The sequence below is a fragment of the Artemia franciscana genome, chromosome 9, assembly GCF_032884065.1.
Source record: "Artemia franciscana chromosome 9, ASM3288406v1, whole genome shotgun sequence".
In the NCBI taxonomy this organism is placed as follows: Eukaryota; Metazoa; Arthropoda; class Branchiopoda; order Anostraca; family Artemiidae; genus Artemia; species Artemia franciscana.
This window is the reverse complement of record NC_088871.1, coordinates 27362978-27387976: the sequence shown is the minus strand read 5'-3', so window position 1 is coordinate 27387976 and position 24999 is coordinate 27362978. Positions and strand designations below refer to the sequence as shown.

General features: G+C 34.9%; 1 protein-coding gene across 4 annotated transcripts in view; it reads right to left on the bottom strand.

Annotated features, from left to right (window-relative positions):
* The window catches only part of LOC136031216 (protein unc-13 homolog B-like), a 467059-nt gene that overhangs the window by 157916 nt on the left and 284144 nt on the right, over nucleotides 1–24999 (bottom strand). For all 4 annotated transcript variants that reach the window (XM_065710597.1, XM_065710594.1, XM_065710595.1 and 1 more), the window contains one exon: nucleotides 15169–15288. In XM_065710597.1, the coding sequence (XP_065566669.1) occupies nucleotides 15169–15288 (120 nt within the window). The remainder of the gene's footprint in view (nucleotides 1–15168; nucleotides 15289–24999) is intronic.

The following is a 24999-nucleotide window of genomic DNA, read 5'->3' as shown; positions in this document are numbered from 1 at the left end:
GCAGTCAGAACAGGTATATACCTGTATTCATAGAATCCTTAAACTCTTAAGAATATAGAAGTGGAATGGATGACAGCCTGTAGACAACTTCCTACCCCCTAAGTTAAATATTAAATACATTCTCTAAAGCTACATTCATATATCACAACCATTTTAAAAGTTAATGAGAATTTCCTATTTGTCCTATGTAGGCATTTTCCTAAGTAAATTCCTAAGTAGGCAAGGGTGAAGGGCTCGAAAGCAACTTCTAAGCTTTTTTTTAGAGATTACAACTCACTGTCAAAAGCTTTGTTAATACCAGAGCAATTTTCAGAGTTTTTAGCGTCTATTGTACAGTTGCAACATATAGTCCATATCATCATGCGGCAATGCTATTGAGCACAAATTTTTATCATCCGGTAGAGGGGAAGATCATATTTGTGTAACAGAAGGCTTCTCAACGGATTTCAGTTTCTCAACGGATTTCAGTTTAGTTTAATTCTGTATCACACCAATTTGTTAGGGCTTGTGTTCACTTCGTTGCCAGGACAATAATTGTCGTGGAATGATACTGAAAACTTTATTCTAGGATAATTACATACAAGGGACGTAACTAAGGGAAGGACATCAAATAATAATGAGTTATTGAGCCAGTGGCAGGACACAATATCCATTGCTGTGAGCTTTATTCGATGAAAGCGGGCCGAGAGCACTGATGCTGCTTGCTCTTGGCTTGACAACTTGATAATTTGGTCCTGGCTTGGCTTGAACATTCTTAAGAATGTCTTCTAAAGAGTTAATTCTTATTTACGCTAAAATATCTCGAAGTAACGACAAAACGATGGTATTCAATGTAAAGAGGAAAAAGAAGAAATGAGCTTTAAGACATTTTTCCAGTACAGGGATCTTGAAACGGAGAATAAAATACCTACATGAAAACTTTTTATTAGTATTCGGTGAATTTGTTTTTCTGGTCTATTAAATAGTGTGAAAAAAGAAACAAAACAAAACTCTTAGCTATGAACATGAACCTTGAAGAAATCATTTAAATTAAGACCATTTCGAAAACGCGTTCATATAGTCAATAGCATTTTTTAGGGGATTGTAGGGAGTTGAGAGATTTGCGCTTGGAAATATTTGGTAAGGAGGTTGGGGGGAGAGATTGGATTTCTGAAATTATGAGAAGTAGGTATTACTTAACTATAAATAGTATTGGAAAGTTCGTCCCGGTAGATATGAGGTATCGTGATGTTTTCTTAAATAATTTGTTTAATGTCTTTTCAGTCTATGTTTGTTGCTGTATTTTTTACACTTGTTTTTGTGTATGTTACCATGGCCCAATTGGGCTTTTCGTGTGAATAAATCTATCTATCTATCTCTCTATCTATCCTAAGGTTAAAATTATGGACCTATTCAAGATTTCCAAGCAAGAATGTTAGAAGAGTATATATCGTAAACCTACTGTCTAATTTTTTTAAGCTTTTTGCAAAACTTTGGTTTCACCGAAAGTTGTAGTGTATATTGCGTTTAATATGACATTATGTTACATACTTATTTAACAACAATAACAACGTACATACAAAATCAATATGATCAAACAGTTCGTGGTAACGAACTGTAGTAAGGAGCGACCCGGCTCAATAGTAACCAAAACTCTAAACAATTGAATTTTGACATGAATAGCTACATCAAAAGAATCGCATTTTAATGCTGATTTTAAATATATAAGTTTCATCAAGTTTAGTCTTACCCATCAAAAGTTACGAGCCTGAGAAAATTTGCATTATTTAAGAAAATAGGGAGAAACACCCCCTAAATACGTAGGATCTTAACGAAAATGACACCATCAGATTCAGCGTATCAGAGAACCCTACTGTAGAAGTTTCAAGCACCTATCTACAAAAATGTGGAATTTTGTCTTTTTTGCCAGAAGGCAAATCACGGGTGCGTGTTTATTTGTTTGTTGTTTTTTTCCCAGGGGTCATCGTATCGACCAAGTGGTCCTAGAATGTCGCAAGAGGGCTCATTTTCTAGTGCTCTTTTTAAGTGACCAAAAAAATTGGAGGGCATCTAGGCCCCCTCCCACGCTCATTTTTTCCCAAAGTGAACGGATCAAAATTTTGAGATAGCCATTTTGTTCAGCATAGTTGAAAACCATAATAACTATGTCTTTGGGGATGACTTACTCCCCCACTATCCCTGGGGAAGGGGCTGCAAGTTAAAAACTTTGACCAGTGTTTACATATAGTAATGGTTATTGGGAAGTGTACAGGCGTTTTCAGGGGGGATTGTATTTAGTTTGGGGCTGAGGGGAGGGGGCTATGTTGGAGGATCTTTCCTTGGAGTAATCTGTCACGGGGGAAGAAAAATTCAATAAAAAGGACGCAGGATTTTCTAGCATTACTATAAGAAAACAATGAAAAATAAACATGAAAACGTTTTTTCAAATGAAAGGAAGGAGTAGCATTGAAACTTAAAACGAACAGAGATTATGACGCATATGAGGGGTTCTAAAAACACTTTAGCATAAAGAGTGAGGTATTTAGGAGGAGATAAATACCTCGCTCTTTATGCTAAAGTATTTTTAGTAATTTCAACTATTTATTCTACGGCCTTTCTGATTCAGGGGTCATTCTTAAAGAATTGGGACAAAACTTACGATTTAGTGTAAAGAGCGAGGTATTAGCGAGGGTAAAAACCCCCTCGTATACATAATAAAAATATAAGATCATGAAAGTTTGTTACGTAAGTTAATTCTTAAGTTACGTATATTTTTTACTAATAAAAACATTCGTTAAAAATTAAAAGTTCTAGTTGCCTTTTTAAGTAACTGAAAAATTGGAGGGCAACTAGACCTCCTTCTCCACCCCTTATTTCTCAAAATCGTCAGATCAAAACTAATAGAAAGCCATTTAGCCAAAAAAAGAATTAATATACAAATTTCATTTTAATAATTTATGTGCGGAGAGCCAAAACCAAACATGCATTAATTCAAAAATGTTCAAAAATTAAATAAAAAAAACTAATTTTTTTAGCTGAAAGTAAGGAGCGACATTAAAACTTAAAACGAACAGAAATTACTCCGTATATGAAATGGGTTGTCCCCTCCGCAATCCCTCGCTCTTTACGCTAAAGTTCGACTCTTTGCCATAATTCTACTTTTTAAAACAATTAAAAGCTTTAGCGTAAAGAGCGAGGGATTGCGGAGGGGACAACCCATTTCATATACGGAGTAATTTCTGTTCGTTTTAAGTTTTAATGTCGCTCCTTACTTTCAGCTAAAAACATTAGTTTTTTTGTTATTTAATTCACCCAAAAGCAAAACGATAGATGTTGGGTAAATAAGGTAAAAAATACATACATATAACATCAGTTGAATTCACTATACTAAGAAAGAAAGAAAAATGTAAAATAATTATAGTAATAATACGAGGCAAACAACTTCATACCGTGTCCCTACTGTGGGGTTGCACTGATCAGCCAACAAATATTTACAACTTAATTTAGATCGAATCAACTAAAATCTCCTCCAAAACAAACAAAACTAAAGTTCATGCTTACTTAATACTTTTTCTTGTAATTTCTGTTTAAAATTAGAAAAAATTTCCCTCTTCTTCATTTCAGCTTCCAAATTGTTTTCCAATTTTATACCGTTCATAATAAAAGACAAGATAGTGTTTACTATGCTTATAGTGTGTCCTGAAATTTAGGATCTATTTAAAACAGTGGTCTAGAATAAGACCAAAACATCAGTACATCTACTAAAAGGAGCTTTTGGATTAAAAAATTAAGTAGAAAGTGAAAGCTTATTTTAAGTTTTATTTGTCATTATCCAGGCAGATTCAACCAGTTAAATAATTTTGTATCTATTCACTGTCAACAAAAAGGTTTCATCCCTATTTTTAACTGTTTAACTGTAATCTACAAATATGAAACTGGATATCAAACTGTCAATCTATATTTTATTTATTTTTGTTCAAAAGTCTTGGTTAGGATTTTTTTTTCGATATTATGTGGGATAGAAACATTCAGATCCAAATTCAGATTATTTTCAGTAAAGTAGATATTACGTTCTGGTCTTCAGAAGACGTGGGTTTCTGCTCGTCTAGTATTTGAACCTCTTATTTATTTCAATTTCTGTTCATTTGGGGTTTCATTTGCTTATTGATGGTTATTTTATGGTAGGTTCACGCTTGAAAATTATTTAACTTTATTTCTACTCAAATTTGTTTCATATAGCTCTTTATTTTTTTCGAAACTTTTTGCATCGAAAAATTTTTGTAATTGGTAATTATAGAAGATCAAATGTTAGTTTTCAGCATAACATAAATGACGCCATGTCTTTTAGAAAGTCTAAGGGGCAGTAGCGATATACATTTTTGTGGTAACTTAGATTCATTTTAAGTTTGACAGGAGCAACCTTTTAATCTATCTCTGTTTGTTTGGGACTTTTTTATTCAAAAATAACTTGTTATTCTTGTTATGTTATCTTTACATTTGATGTGATTATTTTTCTTAATTTGAGTCTGTTTAGAGTTTGATTTAAATATGGATAGTAATTTATGTTCATTTTAGCTTGGAATTATCACAAGGCTTAATATACTTTCGTCACTTGTCTTTACTTTTCTTTGTTTGAAATACTTAGGTAGATGATACGTTGAAGTCCCATCGGGCCTTAAAGTGTAAAAATGTTAATGTAGATCGAGGCCATGAAATTTTGAACTTCGTTCTAACTTCAAAATTAGAAACCCCTCTGGTCCTCTCCTCTGGCCTACTCCTACACAGCCTGAAAATTTCCGCTTTAACCCCAAAGTTATTCCTAAGAAATCAAAAAATGGTAATGTGATGAACTTGGTATACATAATGCCATTTCATTTAGCTTTGTCCTCTCTTCCTAAGTCACACTCCTTTGTCCTGTTGCCCCTCCTTTCTCCCCATCAGCATTCCTTGACATTTTCAAATTGATTCCTCAGGGAATACCTAAGATGCAAGGAGTGAACCATTTGTATAACTTATGCAAAACATGATATCTTCTGGTTTACCTCGAAGATAAACTGTGCACGGATTCTATGGGATATCATGGCCTCATGGGATTCTAAAATACAAAAACCTTTTGATGGGTGCTAAACCATATTTAGCTCCTTCCCTTCCCCCTAATTATTACTCGAAGTAGCCTTGCCCACCTCTCTACCCTTCTTTCCCAATGGCTACCTGGAAATTTTAAATTCATTCTCTTGGCTGTTCATATTATATTGCAGATGTGTTATTTCACCGTCTTGAAAGGTTCACATCGATCCTCCAATCTTTTTCAAATATTCCGTATAGAACATTTGAATTAAAATATTCCGAATAGTTAAATTAAGTATTCCGAATCAAAAATGGAATAATTGTAGGCATCAAGTCATGAATAATTTTAGAAAAAGCCAAAACAGATAGTAAAATTGAGTAGGTGAAAAGGAGGTATTACTATAGCCTGGATATACAGAATCTCTTTTGATTTAGCTATACCGTCTCAAGCCTAAAACAGCTCAGCTTTCACTAGCGTAGAACCCTCCTGAAGCCTTCACTGAAAGTTTCAACCCGAATCCCCGACGTGTTTACGATATTAAAAAAACAAACAAAAAAAAAACAAGTTTTTTTTAAACTGCAAGTAAGGAGCGACATTACAACTTAAAGCGAACAGAAATTATTCCGTATATGAAAGGGGTTGACCCCTCCTCAATGCCCCGCTCTTTACGCTAAGATTTGACTCTTTCTCACAACTCTACTTTTTAAAACAATATAAAAAAAACTTCAGCGTAAGGAGCGAGACGTCGAGGAAGGGACAACCCCTTTCATATACAAAATAATTCCTGTTTGTTTTAAGTCTTAATGTCGTTCTTTACTTCCAGATATAAAAAAAACTTGTTTTTTAATTTAATTTCTGAACGTTTTTGAATTAAAGCATATTTTGATTATGGCTAACCGCACATGAATAATTAATAAAATTTGCATATTAATTATTTTGTTGGGCTAAATGGCTTTTCTCATAGTTTTGGTCTGACAATTTCCATAAGAAATGGTGTGGGGGAGGATTCCTAGTTGCCCTCTAATTTTTGGTTAGTTAAATTTGACAACTAGAACGTTTTTTTTCGAACATTTATATTAGTAATAAATATACGTAACTTACGAATTAACTTACGTAACGAACTATATTTGTATGTTTTTGTTACGTATATGAAGGGGTTCACCCCCTTGTCAATAGGCCTACCTCGCTCTTTACACTGAAGCTTAAATTTTGTCCCAATTCATGAAGAATGACCCCTGACTCACAAACGCCGTAGAAATAATTAAAATTACTAAAAAAAACTTTAGCGTAAAGAGCGAGGTATTGTGTAGGAGACGGACTCCCTTATATACGTAAAAATTTCTGTTCCTTTTATGTTTTAATGCTGCTCCTTACTTCCAGCTGAAAATACCTTTTTTTTATTTATTTTCTCATTGTTTTTTTTGAATAATACTAGAAAATCCTTTTCCCCCTTCATGGAAATTCTCTCCCCTCATGATAAATTCCTCGATGGAAAGATTCACCAAAATAGTTTCCCAACCCCCCTCCCCTCAACGCAAGGAGTCCCCCTGAAATCATCTGTACACTTCCCAATAACCATTATTAAATGTAAATAATTGTCAAAGTTTGTAACTTGCACTCCCTCCCCCGGGGACTGTGGTTTACTAAGTCGTCCCGAAAGATATAATTATTAGGCTTTTTGATTATGCTGAACAAAATGGGTATCTGATAATTTTAATCCGATGACCTTGGAAAAAATCATGTGCATTGGAGGGGGGCTAGGTGCCCTCAAATTTTTTGGTCATTTAAAAAGGGTACTAGAAGTTTTAATGTCAGTTATAATGAGCCCTCTTGCGACATTCTAGGACCTCTGGGTCGATACGATCACGTTCCCATGGACGTTCCCGAGATATTGCATCTACGCTATATTGACAACCTGCATGGTATCTTTTGACTTTGAGTTTAACATTACCCTCAATATTCCCTGAATATTTGAACTTGATACTATCAGTTGTTTCTGAGATATTGCAGATGCGCCCTTGTGACTACCCAGATGCACATAGCGTCTTTTGATTTATTTACATCTTGCACATGATTCTCTGAAGGTTTAAACTTAGTAGACTTGGCGGTTCCTGAGATATAACAGATACACCATTTTGACAACCTGCATGATTACAATATCTTTTGACTTTTATTTTATTATTGCCCTCAATATTCCCTGAATATTTGAATTTGATACTATTAGTTGTTTTTGAGATATTGCAGATGCGCCCTTGTGACTACCAAGATACATACAGCGTCTTTTGATATTGCGCATGATTCTCTGAACGTTTAAATTTAGTAAACTTGGCCGTTCCTGAGACATAACAGATACGCCATTTTGACAAACTGGATGTAAGTAATGTTTTTTTGTTTATCATTCCCCCCAACATTCTCTAAAATTTCAGCTTAATATCTTACCTGTTCCTGAGATATTGTAGATACACCTTGTTGACCAATTGAATGTGCAAAGTATCTTTTAGTTTAGTTCACAATCCCTAAGCTTTTGCTCATAATATAAAATAATACATTTAGCCATTTCTAAGATTCTGAAGATACCCAATTCAAACAATCTGCATACAAATAGTGTATTTTGTCCTGGTTAAATATCAATCTCAACATTCCTTTTCAGTTTCAACTTAATACTCTAAGCTGTACCTCAGAAATTTAAGATATGTCATTTTGACAACCTTAGTATACATAATATTTTTGATTTATTTTAAAGATCCTACACAACATTCTCTGAAAATTTCAACTCAGTATCCTTAACTGTTCTTAATATATGGAAAATACACTACTTTGACAGCCTGAATGCAAGGAGTGTCTCTAGATTTAGATCAACATTCCCTTAATATTCCCAGAGAGTTTCAACTTAATACCCTTAGCCGTTCTTGAGATACTGAAGATACAAATAGTGGGTTTGCCTTATTTCACGATTCTGGGGAAGTTCAACTTACTCCCCTAAGTTATTTCTGAAATATTGTAAATACAACATTTTGTCAACCTGGATGCAACTAGTATCTTTTGATTTAATTCAAAATTTCCATCCACATTCCCAGGAAGGTTCAACTTATTACCTTTAGCGGCTAGTGATATTTTCCAGATAGGCCCTTTTGACAACCTGCAAGCACAAATTGGGTTTATATTTAGTTAAAAATCTCCCTCAGCATTCCTTGAAAGTTTCAACAGATACATCCTTCGGACAATCTGGATGCTCATGACGTCCATAGATTTACTTTGCACTATTTACAGCCCTTGTCTCGGGGCATTTGGGGTTAACTCCGAATCGGAGGCATATTTTTATTAAGTATTTTCAATGTATTTAACGAAATTTCTACCACAAAATTTTCATCGGATGTCTTTGGAGGTTACAGGAGAGGGCATTAGCAAAAACGAGCAAGTCAAGGGTGTTGGTTACCCTCCAGTTACTTTTGACTCTTAAAAAGACAAAAGAACTCTTAAGTTCCATTTGAAGGAGCCCCCTCTGAAGCTTCTATGACAACTCCTTTCATTTGAACTAGCTTTGGGAAAAAAAATACTTACATGTTTGTTTTCTTGTTACGTTTTGTGGTTCAAAACGAGCTACAGATAACACTGAAGCGTGTTTTTGATATATTTTCCATTTGAAGAAAAACCTTTATTCGTTACTTATGTAAACTTATTTTGTTGTTGACTGCAGGTTTTCACTAAAATTTGATTTTCTCTCTATCAAGGTCGGTATAGTTTTCCAGATTTGTAATATTTTGATTAGTAAGTAATTGTTTGCCGTAGGAGAATTTTGATTGGCTAAAAAAGATATAAAATAAAAAACTAAGGGATTAAAGGTTGGTTGTTTTTGTTGCTTTGTCGTAACAGGCTATTCTGTAGCTGTTACAGAGTTTGGTGTGAAGAAGTTCGTTGGTTTGAAGAGCAAGAAAACACAACTAAACATGTCAACGAGCCTTCGGTGTCGATGTAAGTAACTTTGATTTGGGCATGGCTTAGCAATTAATAATTTATGCCCATTGCTCTGAAGAGCAATCTCGCTGTCTTTCTACCAGAGGTAGACAATGTTACCTGGGAGTTCTTTTGGATGACAATTTTTCAAATACTAAGAGTGAAAATTTCCCGTGGACGTGGGATCATCTAAAAATTAAAGCGTTTATTTCCTTTCCCTATCCTCTGCCTTTTATACTTCTCTCTGATTTACCCTTTTATATTTTACTACTCGTCTGTGTGGAAGTCCACATTTCCCTCAGTACTTGCTCCTATTCACCGTCTTCATGAGAAAGCGGAAAGAATTCTCCAATCGGCTAAACACACTCCTCTTGACCTCTTTAAGATTAAAGATATTTATATTTTATTTCTATCTTCGTTACTACTATTACTACTACTACTACTACTACTACTACTAATAACTCACTGCAGCACAAAGCCGCTTGAGGCCAACACAGCTACGCACGCTCCTCCTCCAACCTAATCTATTTAAAGCCTCCCTCTTTACACCCTCCCAGGAAGTTCCCATTTCTTTTAAATCTTTATTTATGACATCCTCCCAACCCAGAAAAGGACGACCTGTTTTCCGTGTAGCCCCAGACGGTTGGCCAAAAAGGACAATCTTCGGTAATCTGTCATCCTTCATCCGTAGAACTTGGCCTAGCCATCTTAACCTTTCTTTCATTATAGCCCCAGAAAGCGGGATTGAACCACACTTTTCGTACAACCTACTGTTTAAAATACGGTCAGTCAGCCGGGTACCCAGAACAATCCGTAGGCAATTTCTCTGGAAAACATCTAGTAAATTTTCATCTGCTTTTCGGAGTGCCTATGTTTCAGTGCCATATTTGACCACTGTCATCACTGTAGCTTCCAATATTCTAATCTTGGTTTGTAGACTTATCTTTCTATTCTTCCAAACTTTTTTTAACTGTGAAAGAACACCCTGAGCCTTAGCTATTCTACTTTTAACATCTTCACTGCTCCCACCATCTTTACTAATAATACTACCAAGGTAACTGAAGCTCCCAACCTGATCAGTCTTTTCGTTACCTAATGTCACCTGTTCATCTTCACTTATTCCTAGCCTTAGTGACTTAGTATTCTTAATATTAATTTTTAAGACTATTTTAGCACCCTGAACTCGCAAAACCTCTAAAAATTCATTAATTTTGCTCACACTTTCATCTAATATGCTTAAATCATCAGCATAATCTAAGTCCAGGAGCGTCCTTCCTCCCCATTTGATTCCATGGTCCCCAATTGCCTTTCCTGTGTTCCTTAAGACGAAGTCCATCGAAATGATCCATATAAAGAGGGATAGAACACAACCCTGCTTAACTCCTGATTTAATACAAAACCAGTTGCTAACCTCATTTCCTACCTTAACCGCAGCAGTATTATTCTCGTACATAGCACAAATCAATTTAATGTATTTTGATGGTATACCATATAACGATAAGACCTTTGCTAACGCTCTTCTATCAACAGAATCGAAAGCTTGCTCATAATCGATAAAACTGAGGATCAAAGGTGTTTGACAACGAAGGGATTTCTCAATTATTAAACTAAGAGTGAAAACATGGTCGACACATCCTCTACCTTTTCTAAAACCGCATTGTTCTTCTCTTAAAACTTTGTCTACAGCATCTCTCAGTCTAAAAAGTATCATATTACTCAGTAATTTGCTACCTACAGAGACCAGACTAATGCCTCGATAATTACGACACTCACTCTTGCCACCTTTCTAAACAGTGGTTTAATTAAGGTTTTCCTAAAATCATTGGGTACCTCCCCTTTTTCAAAAATCATGTTCATAATCTTCAGCAGCTTATTCCTAACCTCAGAGCCACCATATTTAAGAAACTCATTAATCATACTATCGGCACCTGGGGCCTTATTATTTTTTAATCCTTATCAATACTTCCAGGGAGATCTCCCATGTTGTTTTTCAGGACTGCTAAGACTAATAGGGGAAGTAAATTTGTATATAGTTCGAAACTGGGAGGATGTGATGATTCCAGCCATTCCCTCGGTTCGTTCAGACTTTGGTCTGGCTGTGACTGTGGGGCGTGCTTGGAACTTGGTTCCCACTGAGATCCGGCAGTCACGAACACTTGGCTCCTTTAAGAGACAGATGAAAAGTTTCTTATTAAAGGTTTCTTATGTTTTTTTGTTGTTGGTTGTTTTGTTGGCGTTGGATCCTCGATAACGCAGATAATTCTAATTTGTATTTTATTGTCGGGTGATGTGAGGGTTGCTGTTTCGTGTGGACTGCCAGTGAGTTGATTTCTTTTCCTTATAGATTTATATTTAGATATTGTTTAGTATGTTTATTTCAAGTTTTATCATTCTTTCTTTATTATATGCCGTTTCCCAAATAACGGGCCATTGAACCTTTTCGGATATTATTTTTGTTATTGTTATTTTATGAAAAATAAATAGAACTGAGAACTTGAGAACCTCTGTGATAAGGTGTGAAAGGGACTATAAACATAGTATTAAAGGTACAAACAAAAGATTGTCCACCACAAAGAAAGTCGTCAAGTTGTCTCGTACCCTGGTATTAGTACATGTATGTAAGTATCCAATAAGAATTTATGAGCAGTTACACCAGTTATGTTTTCAATTAAATGCTTACGCCCGTTGATGAAATTGGCAAATTTGTGCATTACCCTTTGTAAATTCCCCCTTTTAACAGCGTTGCTAACAACTACTTCGACTTTATTCTAGCCCTTTAGCTCTGATTGCAAGACAAGAAATTATTTGAATTTCTGTATTCTGGTGAATTTCTTTCTTAATATAAATTTCCGCAGAATAGAGTTACTTGAAACCCAAAATTCCCCAGAGGGAAAGTTGGCAATATTCTTAGATCAACCAAAGACACACAAAGGAATGATTTCTCCAAGACATTCTCTCAGGTTTATGTTTCAAATAATCAAGCCACTTGAGACAAAATCAAAATAAAGTGAAAGCTTATGGCTTTGCTAGGCAATAAAGATAAAAAGAATCTATACACTAATTATACTATATATTAATATAGATTATATATATTATATAGATTATACTATATTATTAAATACATATTATATAGATTATAATATAATATATACACTAGAGCATAATAAAATTTATTTCTTAAAATTAAGATAGGTCTCTTTTTTGTGACTATTCTTCTTTTGATTTCACTTTTTCGAGAATTACAGCCATTTTATTATATGAGAATTACATTAATTATAGAAAGTTATGTTAACGTTAAAAATTAAACAAAAATATTCAAAATGCCAGAAGGCAAGTCTTGAAGCAATAACTTGCGTAGCTAGATGTATTTCAAATATTGTCGAAACCATATTCACTAGACTTGCAGACCCCTGGCTTGAACAAAAATGAAAATCACTTTTTTGCGTAGGTAGCACTTATATGTCACGGCAGTGATGTTTTTTTTTTTCCAAGGCACTGTAACATCATAGAGAGCTGTTTAAGAGCTCAATTGAAAGGAAATTGCTATATCTGGTATCTTTTGTGATTAACTAAACATAATTAGTGTGCACTGACCAAAGATCCATACCTCAAGAATTCAATGACAGTTGAAAAAACTACCTAACTTTCTGCTGACAAGCTGAGAGTAGAAGGTGATATTGGAGGGACAGAAGGTCCACTCAGGGTCTCTAATCATTTAGGTTGAAGATTTTTACATTATTTCGCTCCAAAAATGGTACAAATTGCATACTTTTCTACCAAAATTCAGTGCCTAGTTCATTATCTCATCGCCTTTCCCGATCATTCAAATTGACAATTTATGTGCGATTTCGGTTCAAACCAGGTGTCACATCCAGTTATACCAATTAGAAGTTTTTGCATGATTCTGGCTCAGATAATGTACATAATATCCACCTCTCTAATAAAAACTGGGTGACAGGAGAGGAGGGGAGGAGGTGGAGCAGAGAGCTGGGGTGTTTGAAGGGTAATTTTTGAACTCTTGTCATATAGATCAGCAATCATTGAGGGGTTCCGGTTCAAAAATGGTGCCGAACGCCCACTTTTCTTATATCCACCGATATAAGGTCGGCAGCCTGAGCTTAACAGCTCGTTTATGTAATAAGTCGGGAGTTTCTTTTGCTCCAGGCCGGTCCGCAGCTTATACTTAGTTCTTTTTCACTCTAACTTGAGACATGAGTGGTTGTAGCACTGATTCATGATCTTGTTTTCACATCGAGTCTGTTTTTATCTCGTTTTTTGCACTTGTAGAGTCAATCCAAGGCTTGGACTTGTTTTTTTTTTAATAAGATTAAAAATACTTGCATGATTCCGGACAAAGCAAGATGTGACATGCCTCTTACTTCTAAAAAATGACATTAGAGTAGGGGGGGGGGTGGAGTTACAACAAGCCCAATTTGCACCTCAATTCATAAAATTTTAAACCATTTGCATGATTCATCTTTTATCGAGGCACAATACGCCCACCTTTTCTACTCAGATTTTGTTTTAGGGAAATTGAGCCAATTTCATTATTCACAACTATCGCCGTTTGAGGACAAATTTGTTCAAATTTTTTATCACTCAGGGTGACAAGGTTATCTCAGATCTGTGTCCAATATGCTTGGGGGTGTAGCAGGACTGCTCAAGGTAAAAAAAAAACCATGGGTAGGTAGCTATAGGCCCTCCAGTCACTTTGACCCTTAAGGAGGATATTATAACCATCAACTTCTGATCGAATGGGGCTCTCAAGCTTCTAAGAGCACCGATTTTTTATACAAAGTGACCAGGAAAATAAAATAATCCATGACAGGCACATCGTTCCTCACTTAGCAACCGTTACTCTTTTGACTCTGAAACCAGGCGAAGGGAAGAAAATTGAATTAGATTGACAACCCAATTTCTAACGCTCTTGAAACCAAATATTAATAAGTAAAAAATAAGATTTAGGAGCATAAAATTTAGTGCTTTTGATATTACTTTAGTTTTTCAGCTTCAATGTCAAAATTCATCTTGTTTTTTTTTGTATCTTTATAGGAATTAGATTAAACAGTAATAGAACAGTAAATATGAAAATAAAATCAAAAAGAGGCCGTGCGTAAATAACTCAAAGCATGCGGTATAGATTCTAGGCATAATTAAAAAATTTTAGTTCAATTAATATTTTGGTCAGTATTTAACAGAATAAACTAGTCCATGGCATAATTATATTATTCTGGAAAGACTAGCACCTACTATCTGGAATATGGAAAATTAAAAAAGAAAGGCGGATAACAAAAGCAGTTGATTTGGTGTCACCGATCGATATAGCGAAAGCGAAAACTTCATTTAAAAAGAGGAAGTAAAGATATAATTTTTTTTGGGGGGAATCGATATTTTCTTGGGAGAATGTATAGCTTCATAAACGCGAAAGATGGTTGAGTTTATGTATAATACAAACGAAAATGTATAGACAACCCAACAAACTTCGATACAAGGGGTGTACCTCAGGCCTCAATCCCTTTTTTCTCCCTGCATATGTTCCTCATGCTTACCGAATACAAATCATAAACAAAATAGACCCAAAACAACTAATTTAACCACGAGAGCAATGTCTAAAAAAAGGAAAAGTCTTCTAAATGTCAGGGAAATAAGATGTTAAGTCTAAATGATAAATTTGTAGAATGTGAGCTTGGATTTGACACCTTTTGGAAGAAAATATTGCTGACTTTCCAGGTGTTTGACACTGTAAAAAAAATAGAGTCCTACAACTGACAATGTGAGTCAGACGTTTGGTGGACTAGGGGTAACTAGAATTCAACTAATTTTATTCTTTAGTTCGTGCTTAAGTTACGTTTAAACCCAAATTCTACTTGAGATTTTTCCGGAGCAATAAATAAGGTCAAGGAAAAAAAAAGAGAATCATTGGTGCATATAGTTCAAAATTAAAGCAGGAAACTTTCCAAAGGAATGAACATGCCAAAAGCCAAACGAAAATTCTTCTGAAAAATGTTACAAATAGCTAAAATCAGGTGATTCAAAATTATTAGCCAAAAAAAACTTTTCTAAATCTAAAATATTTTGCTACGAGACAAAGGGCTGATTTTTAATTAAGTTAAAATATATGTTCTTTTCCTCTTGCAAACCTGGATACAATCAACAAGCTTACTGACCTTTTCTTCTCCCTTTATTTCGACACTGATATGTAATCGGATTGCACCGGAGACAGCTGACTTGTCAGTTCTTTTCTCCAAATTGTACCAGACATCCATTTCACCAGATAGAGTACGAACCTAGTAAAATACACAATTACATGCCACTCAGAAACAACTTAAAACAAATTAAATATATTAAAACAAAATATTTACCTGCAAGCCCAATACTTTGAGCCGTTGTTCAAAAATCAATCTGAATAGAAAGTTGGATTCTTTCTTTCCACTATAATGTATTTAGCTAATGAAAAGCAGTCCATCAAAAAATGACTCGACAAATAAGCACCAAAAATCTACTTGAGAGAATCAGGGCACTAGGAGTAGCTACAACCTATTAAAAAGCGATAGATGGCGCATAGTAATTCAAATCTCGAAAACGCGATTAGTTACAAAAATCAGCAACGGGAAATATTTATAGTCTTGTGATAAAAATTTCCCAACAGAAACTAATCTGGAACTTCTAAATTCTATCAATTTCTTATTTAATCGCAATTTGTAACTATACAATGAAATATCTGCACAATTTAGAAAAAGTACTTTAACTCCCCTGAAAATAAAAAGTCCACCATTGAAACTGCTGTAGTCGGAACAACATTAATCAAATGTTTACAGCGTTGGCCCATTTTAAAAGCAAAGAAGAATTTATTTTTGTATGGATGGCATTAAAGTGGTTTTGTATTTTTTATTGTTTTCCCTAAAGATGTCTCAACTTTTTTCCTATCGCTCCCTACACTTCTTTTTTTTTCTATAGGTGATTGTATCGAACCTAATTGAACTAGAGAAACTAAATGTTTGGCCAAACCTGGTTTTAGTTGATTTCCAAAAAGCGTTTAACTTAGTTGACCGCACTATCCTAATTCGTTTACTTACATGATAACTTTGAAATTGACCCACTATTAGTAAATATTGTTATATCGTTCCTTTTCAGACAGATCACAAGTTGTAAAATACAAAAATACCTTCTCTAACCCCCTCCCTAGGTACTGTGGAATACCTCAAGGAACCTTATTGGGACCACTATTATTTCTTGTCATGACTAACGAAATTGGAAAGGAATTCCCCCAAAGATGGAAATATGTTCATGACTTGTCGATCCTTGAAGTATGTCATAGGAATATTAAAAGTGACCCCGTTGAAATCCTAACCCAATGTTCGGATGAATCCAAAAATCTAAATATGACAGTAAATACCACTAAATCACAGATAATGACAATCAACTTCTTGAAATCTACTCCTGCTTTTTGCGATCCGATCCCAAGCGAAATGCTAGTGAAACATGTTAAGCTTCTTGGTGTCACAATTTCTAATGATCTTAAGTGGACACACATGTTTCCAACATTGTTAAACAAGCAAATGTTTCACTATCCATTTTTAAGCTACTAAACAAATTTGATTGTTCAAATTTGACGGAGGGGGTGATACATTCCCTCCGTGTTTATTTATCCTTTATCAGGCCGTTATTGGAATATGCATGTCCGGTCTGGCATTCGCAACTTTCAAATGAGCTTAGTGACAAAATAGAGTCGGTCCAAAAGCGTTCGCTCAGGATCATTTACAAAGAAGGCAAAATTCCATACTCCTTCCTCCTTAAAGCTGCGCGCATTACCACCTTAAAAGAAAGAAGGGGAAAAATTTGCCTGCTTTTCGCTAAATCAGTCATTTCCAATCCCCGTACTGAGGACTTACTCCCTGATTTTCACAATCCCATTAGACTCCGACTCTCCCGGTCAGCCTCCTTAGCAATCCCAACTTACTCTCCGATCCATGCTGCTACAGAAAGGTTTCGCAAAAGTTTTATACCCTTTATTCTGGAACACCTTAATAATAATTCGTGATTATGTAATTGCCAAATTACCCTTTTCCTCTATTGCCGTTTTTATTCTATTTTTATTTACTGCAATGCTTTTGTAATTTAATTGTTAAGTTTACTGATTTGCCCTTTATCTTTGATGATTTTACTTTTTTAATTCCTTTTAATTTTAAGTGTTTGACTTAATTTACTGTTTTGAATTTTTTTTTTTTTTTTTAGCTTTTACTTGACATATAAAGCGAATTCGGCTCTATAGAGCTTGTAATAGTCTTTTGCAAATAAATATTATCTTATCTCTTATCTCTAACCAGTGGTGGTAGAACACCGGGAGAGGATAAAATGAAAATTAAGTTAAGACGAATTTCAACTAAAAAAATGACGATAGTACAGCTCAAAACCCCCAAAATAGTACAATCTCAAAACCCAACAAAGGCTCCATGGCCTACATAGAGGGGGATCCTGAAACAAAACTCTTAAAATTAAACTTTTAAAGATTTGAATCATTTAAAACTTTTAAACATTTAAAACATTTACTCATTAAAATTTAGAAAAGAAAAAAAAAGGAAAGAGAGTTCACCAAATAAGCTTTATGGAGCTTTATAATAATAAACTTTATAAGCTGATGGATCTGTTGTGGACAAAAAATCTTTAGCGCGTGCCTTCAATTCGTATTTCACCACTCTTCCTTCAGTTCTCATTCCATCCCTGAGTAGAGTAAGTTATTTCTCCTTGCCAGAGCAGACCTTTTCCTTTCCCCATGTAGTACTACTGATATTTCTAGTATCATTTTCCAACTTCCAAGCATTCGTTCAGTTGATAGTTTTGGTTTGAGTAATAATGTCCTTAAAAGTTAGTCAGTTTGTTTCTCATCCCATCTCACACATAACTAACCTCTCTCTTTCTTCTGGTGTTTTTCCTCATTTATTTAATGTTGCTACTGTTGTACCTTTGCATAAAAAAGGTGACCTATTTCTCTTCTTCCCGTCATCTCTAAGGTTTTTGAAAAAGTAGTGTATCGTCGACTCTCTTCATTTGTATTTAGTATTAATTCGACTGCTGGAAATTCTCTCATAACTAACCGTCAGTAAGGTTTTCGTCCCTCATTCTCTACCTTGCATGCACTTTCTGTGCGTGTTTCATTGTGCGTGTTAATCTGGACAAGGGCTTGTGTGTTTTGGGTTTATTTCTTGACTTTTCGAGAGCCTTTGATATGGTGACCACAATGTTCTTCTGTCTAAACTATCTTTGTTTGGAGTGCATGGAGTTCCACTAGAATGGTTTAGGTCCTACCACTCAGAGAGATCTCAGTGTGTTTCGGTTAACCGTACTTCTTCCTCTACTTTGCCTGTATTGAAAGGTGTCCGACAAGGCTCTGTGCTTGGACCACTTTTGTTTCTAATTTACATTAATGATCTTGTTGATGGCCTTCATCCCCATTTACACCCTGTTCTTTTTGCTGATGACAGTAACTTTTTCATTGCTGCAGTGCACTTGCCATCTGCCACTTCTATAACACAAGGTGTTCTTGATAAAGCAAAGGATTGGTGCTGGTCAAAGGATATGGCTCTTAACAGACGAAAGTATGCCATTGTCAACTTCAGAACCCCTTACCATATGAGAGATGTACAGGAGCCAATCACCCTGACTTTTGGGAACGATATTATACCACAAGCTACTATGGTGAAATTTCTCGGTGTGTATCTTGACTGTTTCCTTTCTTTTAAACCGTATATAACTCACACCTGTTCCTTAATCCTCCGCCAGTCTTCGATGTAGCACCAGGTTAACTCATTTTTTCCTCCTGTTGTTATGGTTTCTCTTTTTTATGCTTTTATTTATCCTTACCTTTCTTATTGCTGCTCTGTCTGGGGTACTACTAATAAATCTCTTCTCTGCTCACTTCAAAGAGCCCAAAATAGGGCAGTGAAGGCTACTTTTCTTCTCCCACGGCTCTACCCTTCCTCTGATCTTTATAATGATACTAGAATATCTCCGCTGGACCATATTATAGGTAAAAGTACTCTTTATTTAGCGCATTCTGCTTTTCTAGGTACTATCCCACCACCCCTGCAGCAATTTTTCTCACGGACAGGCTCAAGTAGGTATTCTTCTTCTTTACGTAGTTCTTGTCGACGATTTATTTTACCAAAAAGGTCTTTTACAGCAGCCCAGAGGTCTCCTGTTTTTCAATCAATTCTATTATGGAACTCTATTTCTTCGGATGTCCCTCTATTTCTTTCTGCAAAGGCATTATTTCGTCGGATTTTTCCTGTTTAGTAATTTATTTCTCTCTCTCTCTCCTTTGTTTTTATTTTTCCTGTTTCCTCTTTTCCTATTGTTTTTCTTTTTTCGGAATTCTTCCTTAACTCATCTCTCTCTCTCTTATTCTTTTTAAAAATGTTTTCAGGATTTTTCTTAACTTTTAAAGTCCTTGTTTATCTCTCTTGATGTCCCTCAATTTCCTTCTGGAAAGACAGTTTCTTGTCTGGTCTTTCCAGTTCAATAATTTTTCTCTCTTTTTTTTAATTCTATCCTAATTTGTATGTCTCTTCTCTTCTTTTAAAATAATTTTCAGCTATATGTTAAATCTCCTTCTAAATCTTCTATCTGTTAAATGTCCTTCTCTTGTTCCGGTGTTGTTATATATATATATATATATATATATATATATATATATATATATATATATATATATGTATTTTTTATAGAAGTGTTTTATTCTTGTTTCTGTGGTCCATTACAAGCAAAGCTTCTTGGGACTAGTAATCGCTTTACTTTGTAATAGTTTTTATTTTAGTATTAATAAATTGATTGATTGATTGCTAACTTCAATCGATCCAGAGGTCTAAACCTATAATAATAAATAAATAAAAAAGGAAAAAGGTGATTCCAAAACGTCAACATACAAAACATTGTAACAAACTGTTTAAAAGGAGTGACTAATACTAACAATGACCCAAACCTTAAGGAAAAAAAGGCGGGATAACACTTTTTACGTCCAAAAAAATAATAATCATGCGGAAACAAATTTATTCATTATGCGGAAACAAATTTATTCATTATGCGGAAACAAATTTATTTCATAAGTATTTGAAGGTGCTACACGTGGCATTCTTGAGGCGAATCGGCAAGAGTATTTTATATAATTGATGCGGAACGAGAGGATCACAATAAGATCTTATTGTTGCTGTGTGCCGAATTTGGATATTGTGAAAATTATGAAGCGTATAACCTGACCGATAAGATACAAAAGATGAAATAAATCCAAGGGGCCTGAGAATATAACTCTGGACCTGAAGAAAAGTGAAAGACGTAGAGGAAAGAACATAAACCTACTCGAAATCAAGTAACGAATTAGTTACTAAACGATTTACATCTTGGATAAGTTTTATAGCTTTATTATAAGCGTTCAAAATCAGTTTGAGAAAAGAAAGAAAAATAGACATCCTTATGACGGGACAGTAAAAAACATAAGAATAATATCAAGGATGAGAATAAAAGAAAACATATCAATAAGAATAAAACAAATTCATCTAGTATGATTCTTAGGAAACGGATATGGCCATCCTTTGGTCTACTAATAAAACCTTTGGATAAATGAATCTCAGATAGTTGAGGACAAGCCTGAGATACACGAGATAAAACTAAGAAACTAAATTTAGAAACATTTAGGACAATAAGGCTAGCATCAAACCAAAGTAAAACTCTCTTGGACAGGTCCACTAACTTTGCAGGAACATCAACCTCTGTTCTCCCAGATTTAATAAGGGTGGCACAATTGGCAAAAGTGACAAGATAGCCTTAGGAATACAAACTATGGTTACGGGCACAAGAGACTGTTGAATAACATAGATGACTACAATACATAGGATTTTCATTTCTGACCTTGAAAATTACGTCATTTAAATATATTAAGAACAATACTTTCCCTGAAGTTGAACCTTGAGGGAACTTATGGTCAACATTTGATGGTTAATGGCAATTCAGATCAACAGAAATTATTTTGCCAGACATGTAAGACTTGAACCAAAGAAACGCAATGCCTCTTATGCCAAAAGGAAAAAGTTTAGAAAAAAGAATACTGTGGGTTAGAGAATCAAAGGCCTTAGGAACATCCAGAAATAAACGAGTAGGAATCAAAAGGGAGTCTAGAGCAGAGAGAAGACAGTCCAATAAAACTGCGCAAACAAGCTCAGTTGAATGATTTTTCCGAAAATCAAACAGAAAACCGTGAAGAAAATCTTTAAAAGTAAGAAAATAGTTAAGACGAGAAAGCAACTCCTTCCCAAATGTTTTACCCAGTATAGACACCAGAGAAGTTGGCCAATAGTAGGCTGACTCATTTTGTTTCTCCCCTTTGTATAATATGCCATAATCTGAGCGCACTTAAGACTATTCGGGGAAATACCATATGGAAAGGACAGATTGATCAGTTTCATTAAGGGAGGGATAATGAAAGAATGTATGAACTTAATTACTTTAGTAGGAATATTAACGTTTCGATTGCCCTCTTTCAGTAACAAAAAAGCTCGTACCACAATACAGTGCCATTTCGTACAGAAAATAGAGGTTTGGGTCTAATTAGGACCAGCATACCAGAGAGTACATAACCTGAGATGCCCAACTGATTTGCAATGGCCGGAGATATAAGAAATTCAGAATCCTTTCATCTTAAAAACCAAAAAAAAACAGAAATGGTAGGACTGATGTGTCTCCTTTCAAACAGTTCGTGGTAGCATACTGTAGTAAGGAGCGATCCTGCTCAATAGTAAACGAACTCTAAAAAACGGAATTTTGATCCTAAAAGATACATCAAAAGAATCAAATTTTCATGCTGATTTTAAATATATAAGTTTCATCAAATATAGTCTTTATCGTCAAAAGTTACGAGCCTGAGAAAATTTGCCTCATTTTGGAAAATTGGAGGAAACACCCCCTAAAAGTCATAGAATCTTAACGAAAATGAAACCATCGCATTCGTTGTATCAGATAACTCAATAGCAAAAATTTCAAGCTCCTATCTATAGAAATTTAGAATTTCGTATTTTTGCCAGAAGACAAATCACGGGTGCGTGTTTATTTGTTTGTTTTTGTTTTTTTTTTCTTTTCCCCAGGGGTCATCGTATCGACCAAGTGGTCCTAGAATGTCGCAATAGGGCTCATCCTAACGGAAATGAAAAGTTCTAGTGCCCTTTTTAAGTGACCAAAAAAAATTGGAGGGCACCTAGGCTCCCTCCGACGCTCATTTTTTCCCAAAGTCAACGGACCAAAATTTTGAGATAGTCATTTTGTTCCGCATAGTCGAAAACCATAATAAGTATGTCTTTGGGAATGACTTTACCCCCACAATCCCCAAGGGAGGGGCTGTAAGTTACAAAATTTGACCAGTGTTTACATACAGTAATAGTTATTGGAAAGTGTACAGACGTTTTCAGGGGGATTTTTTTGGTTTGGAGGATGGGGTTGAGGGGAGGGACCATGTGGGAGGATCTTTCCTTGGAGGAATTTGTCATGGGGGAAGAAAAATTCAATGAAAAGGACGCAGGATTTTCTAGCATTACTATAAAAAAAACAATGAAAAAATAAACATGAAAACGTTTTTTCAATTGAAAGTAAGGAGTAACACTGAAACTTAAAACGAACAGAGATTATTACGAATGTGAGGGGTTCTAAAAATACTTTAGTATAAAGAGCGAGGTATTGAGGAGGAGATAAATACCTCGTTCTTTATGCTAAAGTATTTTTAGTAATTTGAATTATTTATTCTAAGGATTTCTGATTCAGGGGTCATTCTTAAAGAATTGGGACAAAACTTACGATTTAGTGTAAAGAGCGAGGTATTAACGAGGGGACAAACCCCCTCGTATACATAATAAAAATATAAGAATATAACAGTTTGCTACGTAAGTTAATTCTTAAGTTACGTATATTTTTTACTAATAAAAATGCTCTTTAAAAATTAAAAGTTCTAGTTGCCTTTTTGAGTAATCAAAAAATTGGAGGGCAACTAAGCCTCCCTCCCCGCCCCTTATTTCTCAAAATCGTCTGATCAAAACTAAGAGAAAGCCATTCAGCCAAAAAAAAGAATTAATATGCAAATTTCGTTTTAATAATTTATGTGCAGAGAGCCAAAACAAAACATACATTAATTCAAAAACGTTCAAAAATTTAATAAAAAAAACTGTTTTTTTTAACTGAAAGTAAGGAGCGACATTAAAAGTTAAAACGAACAGAAATTACTCCGTATATGAAATGGGTTGTCCAATCCGCAATCTCTCGCTCTTTACACTAAAGTTTGACTCTTTGCCACAATTCTACTTTAAAAAAAATTAAAACTTTAGTGTAAAGAGCGAGGGATTGCGGAGGGGACAACCGATTTCATATACGGAGTAATTTCTGTACGTTGTAAGTTTTACTGTCGCTCCTTACTTTCAGTTAAAAAAACTAGTTTTTTTTTATATTTAATTTTCACAGGAATGTGCTTCGAACGAGTCGTTGTAAGATTTTTACATGATAGGGCTCATTTGAACCGGAATAAAAAGTCCTAGCTCCCTTTTTATTCCACAGAAGAGATAGTAGCCCAGAAAGACTCAATTTCTTCCATTTCGTGTTATGAAATAATAAAATGCGGACAAGTGAAAATTCCAAGCGGCAATCGATTTTCTATAGCCAAAAACTTTTAACCATCACAATTTTCGTCCTAAGCCACCTTAGGCATCATAAGGAAACTATTCAAACAAAAATTTAAAACGTGGAGCGGAGAGGTAGATTCAAGGTCGGATCAAGCGTCAAAAACTTTTTAGGAAGATTGTATTCAATCATTTTCAAAATTTATTAATCGTTCGTCCAGGAATTCCATTTCGCTGATTCTATGGACTTTCGACTTTTCAAGACGTAACAGAAACTGACATACTATTAAATTGAGGGTTTAAATTTCCTACGTAAGATATTATATCGTGATGATATATTAGTTGATATATTAGATATATTATCGTGAAAGATATATTAGTTGTGACGCCCCTTTGCTTTTAGGCAGACACATAGCCACTAATCTTTCCTTCCTTTAATTATTTAAGATTACTAAGAAGTTTAACGGCGACTCCCCGAAGGCAAAGAGCAGGTGCATTTTACGTAATAGGGATAGTTTTCTAAGCAGTCCAGGTGTCTGTTATGTTAATTACTGAAAAAACCTATGAGAGCCAGGAAAAAACCTTCAGAGATCCACCAAATCATGTTTTCTTTGAGCGTTACGTAACAAGGTTTCTTTACTTTTGGTTTTTATGTAATAGAGTTTGTTTACTTTTGGCTGTTACATAATAGGACGTGTTAGAGTCCTTTAGTCAAACGGGGAAGTTTTTGAAAGAGATTTTTGTTCAAGAGGGTTTTCAAGACATATAAAGACATTCAAAACATTTTTTAAAGACATTTTTCTTCAAGACATTTTTCAGGATTTCTCTGTTGTTATGTAATAGGAAATTTACTTATCTTATGAATGACACAATCTCGCGTGACACGCTAGACTTCGGGGACCTGTGGGGAATCCTCGCTCGTAACTGAAGAGGGCACACACGTGGAGAGTTACATAATGACGGCGCGCACGTGGGTGTTACGTAATGGCGGCACATACATGGGATGCTGCTTAATGATGGCACACGTGGCTGCTACGTAATGATGATGCACACGTGGAATGTTACATAATACTCTAAGAGAATTTTTTTTTCATCAGGATTTCATTTTGCTTTCAGGAATTTTTTTGAGGTTTCATTTTGTATGGATGGATTTTTTTTTATCAAAAAAACCTGTATACTCTAAAGATGTTTGTCCACATTAGGATTAGAAAGACTTTTCCTCTCAATAAAATGGAGCACAAGACAACTGGACTACGAAAGCCTTTCTAGTATTATCTTTCGGGGGAATACTTTGTACGTGATAACCCATTCCAACGTAGGGAAAATTTCCTTCTCACGTTCTAGAATGATTAA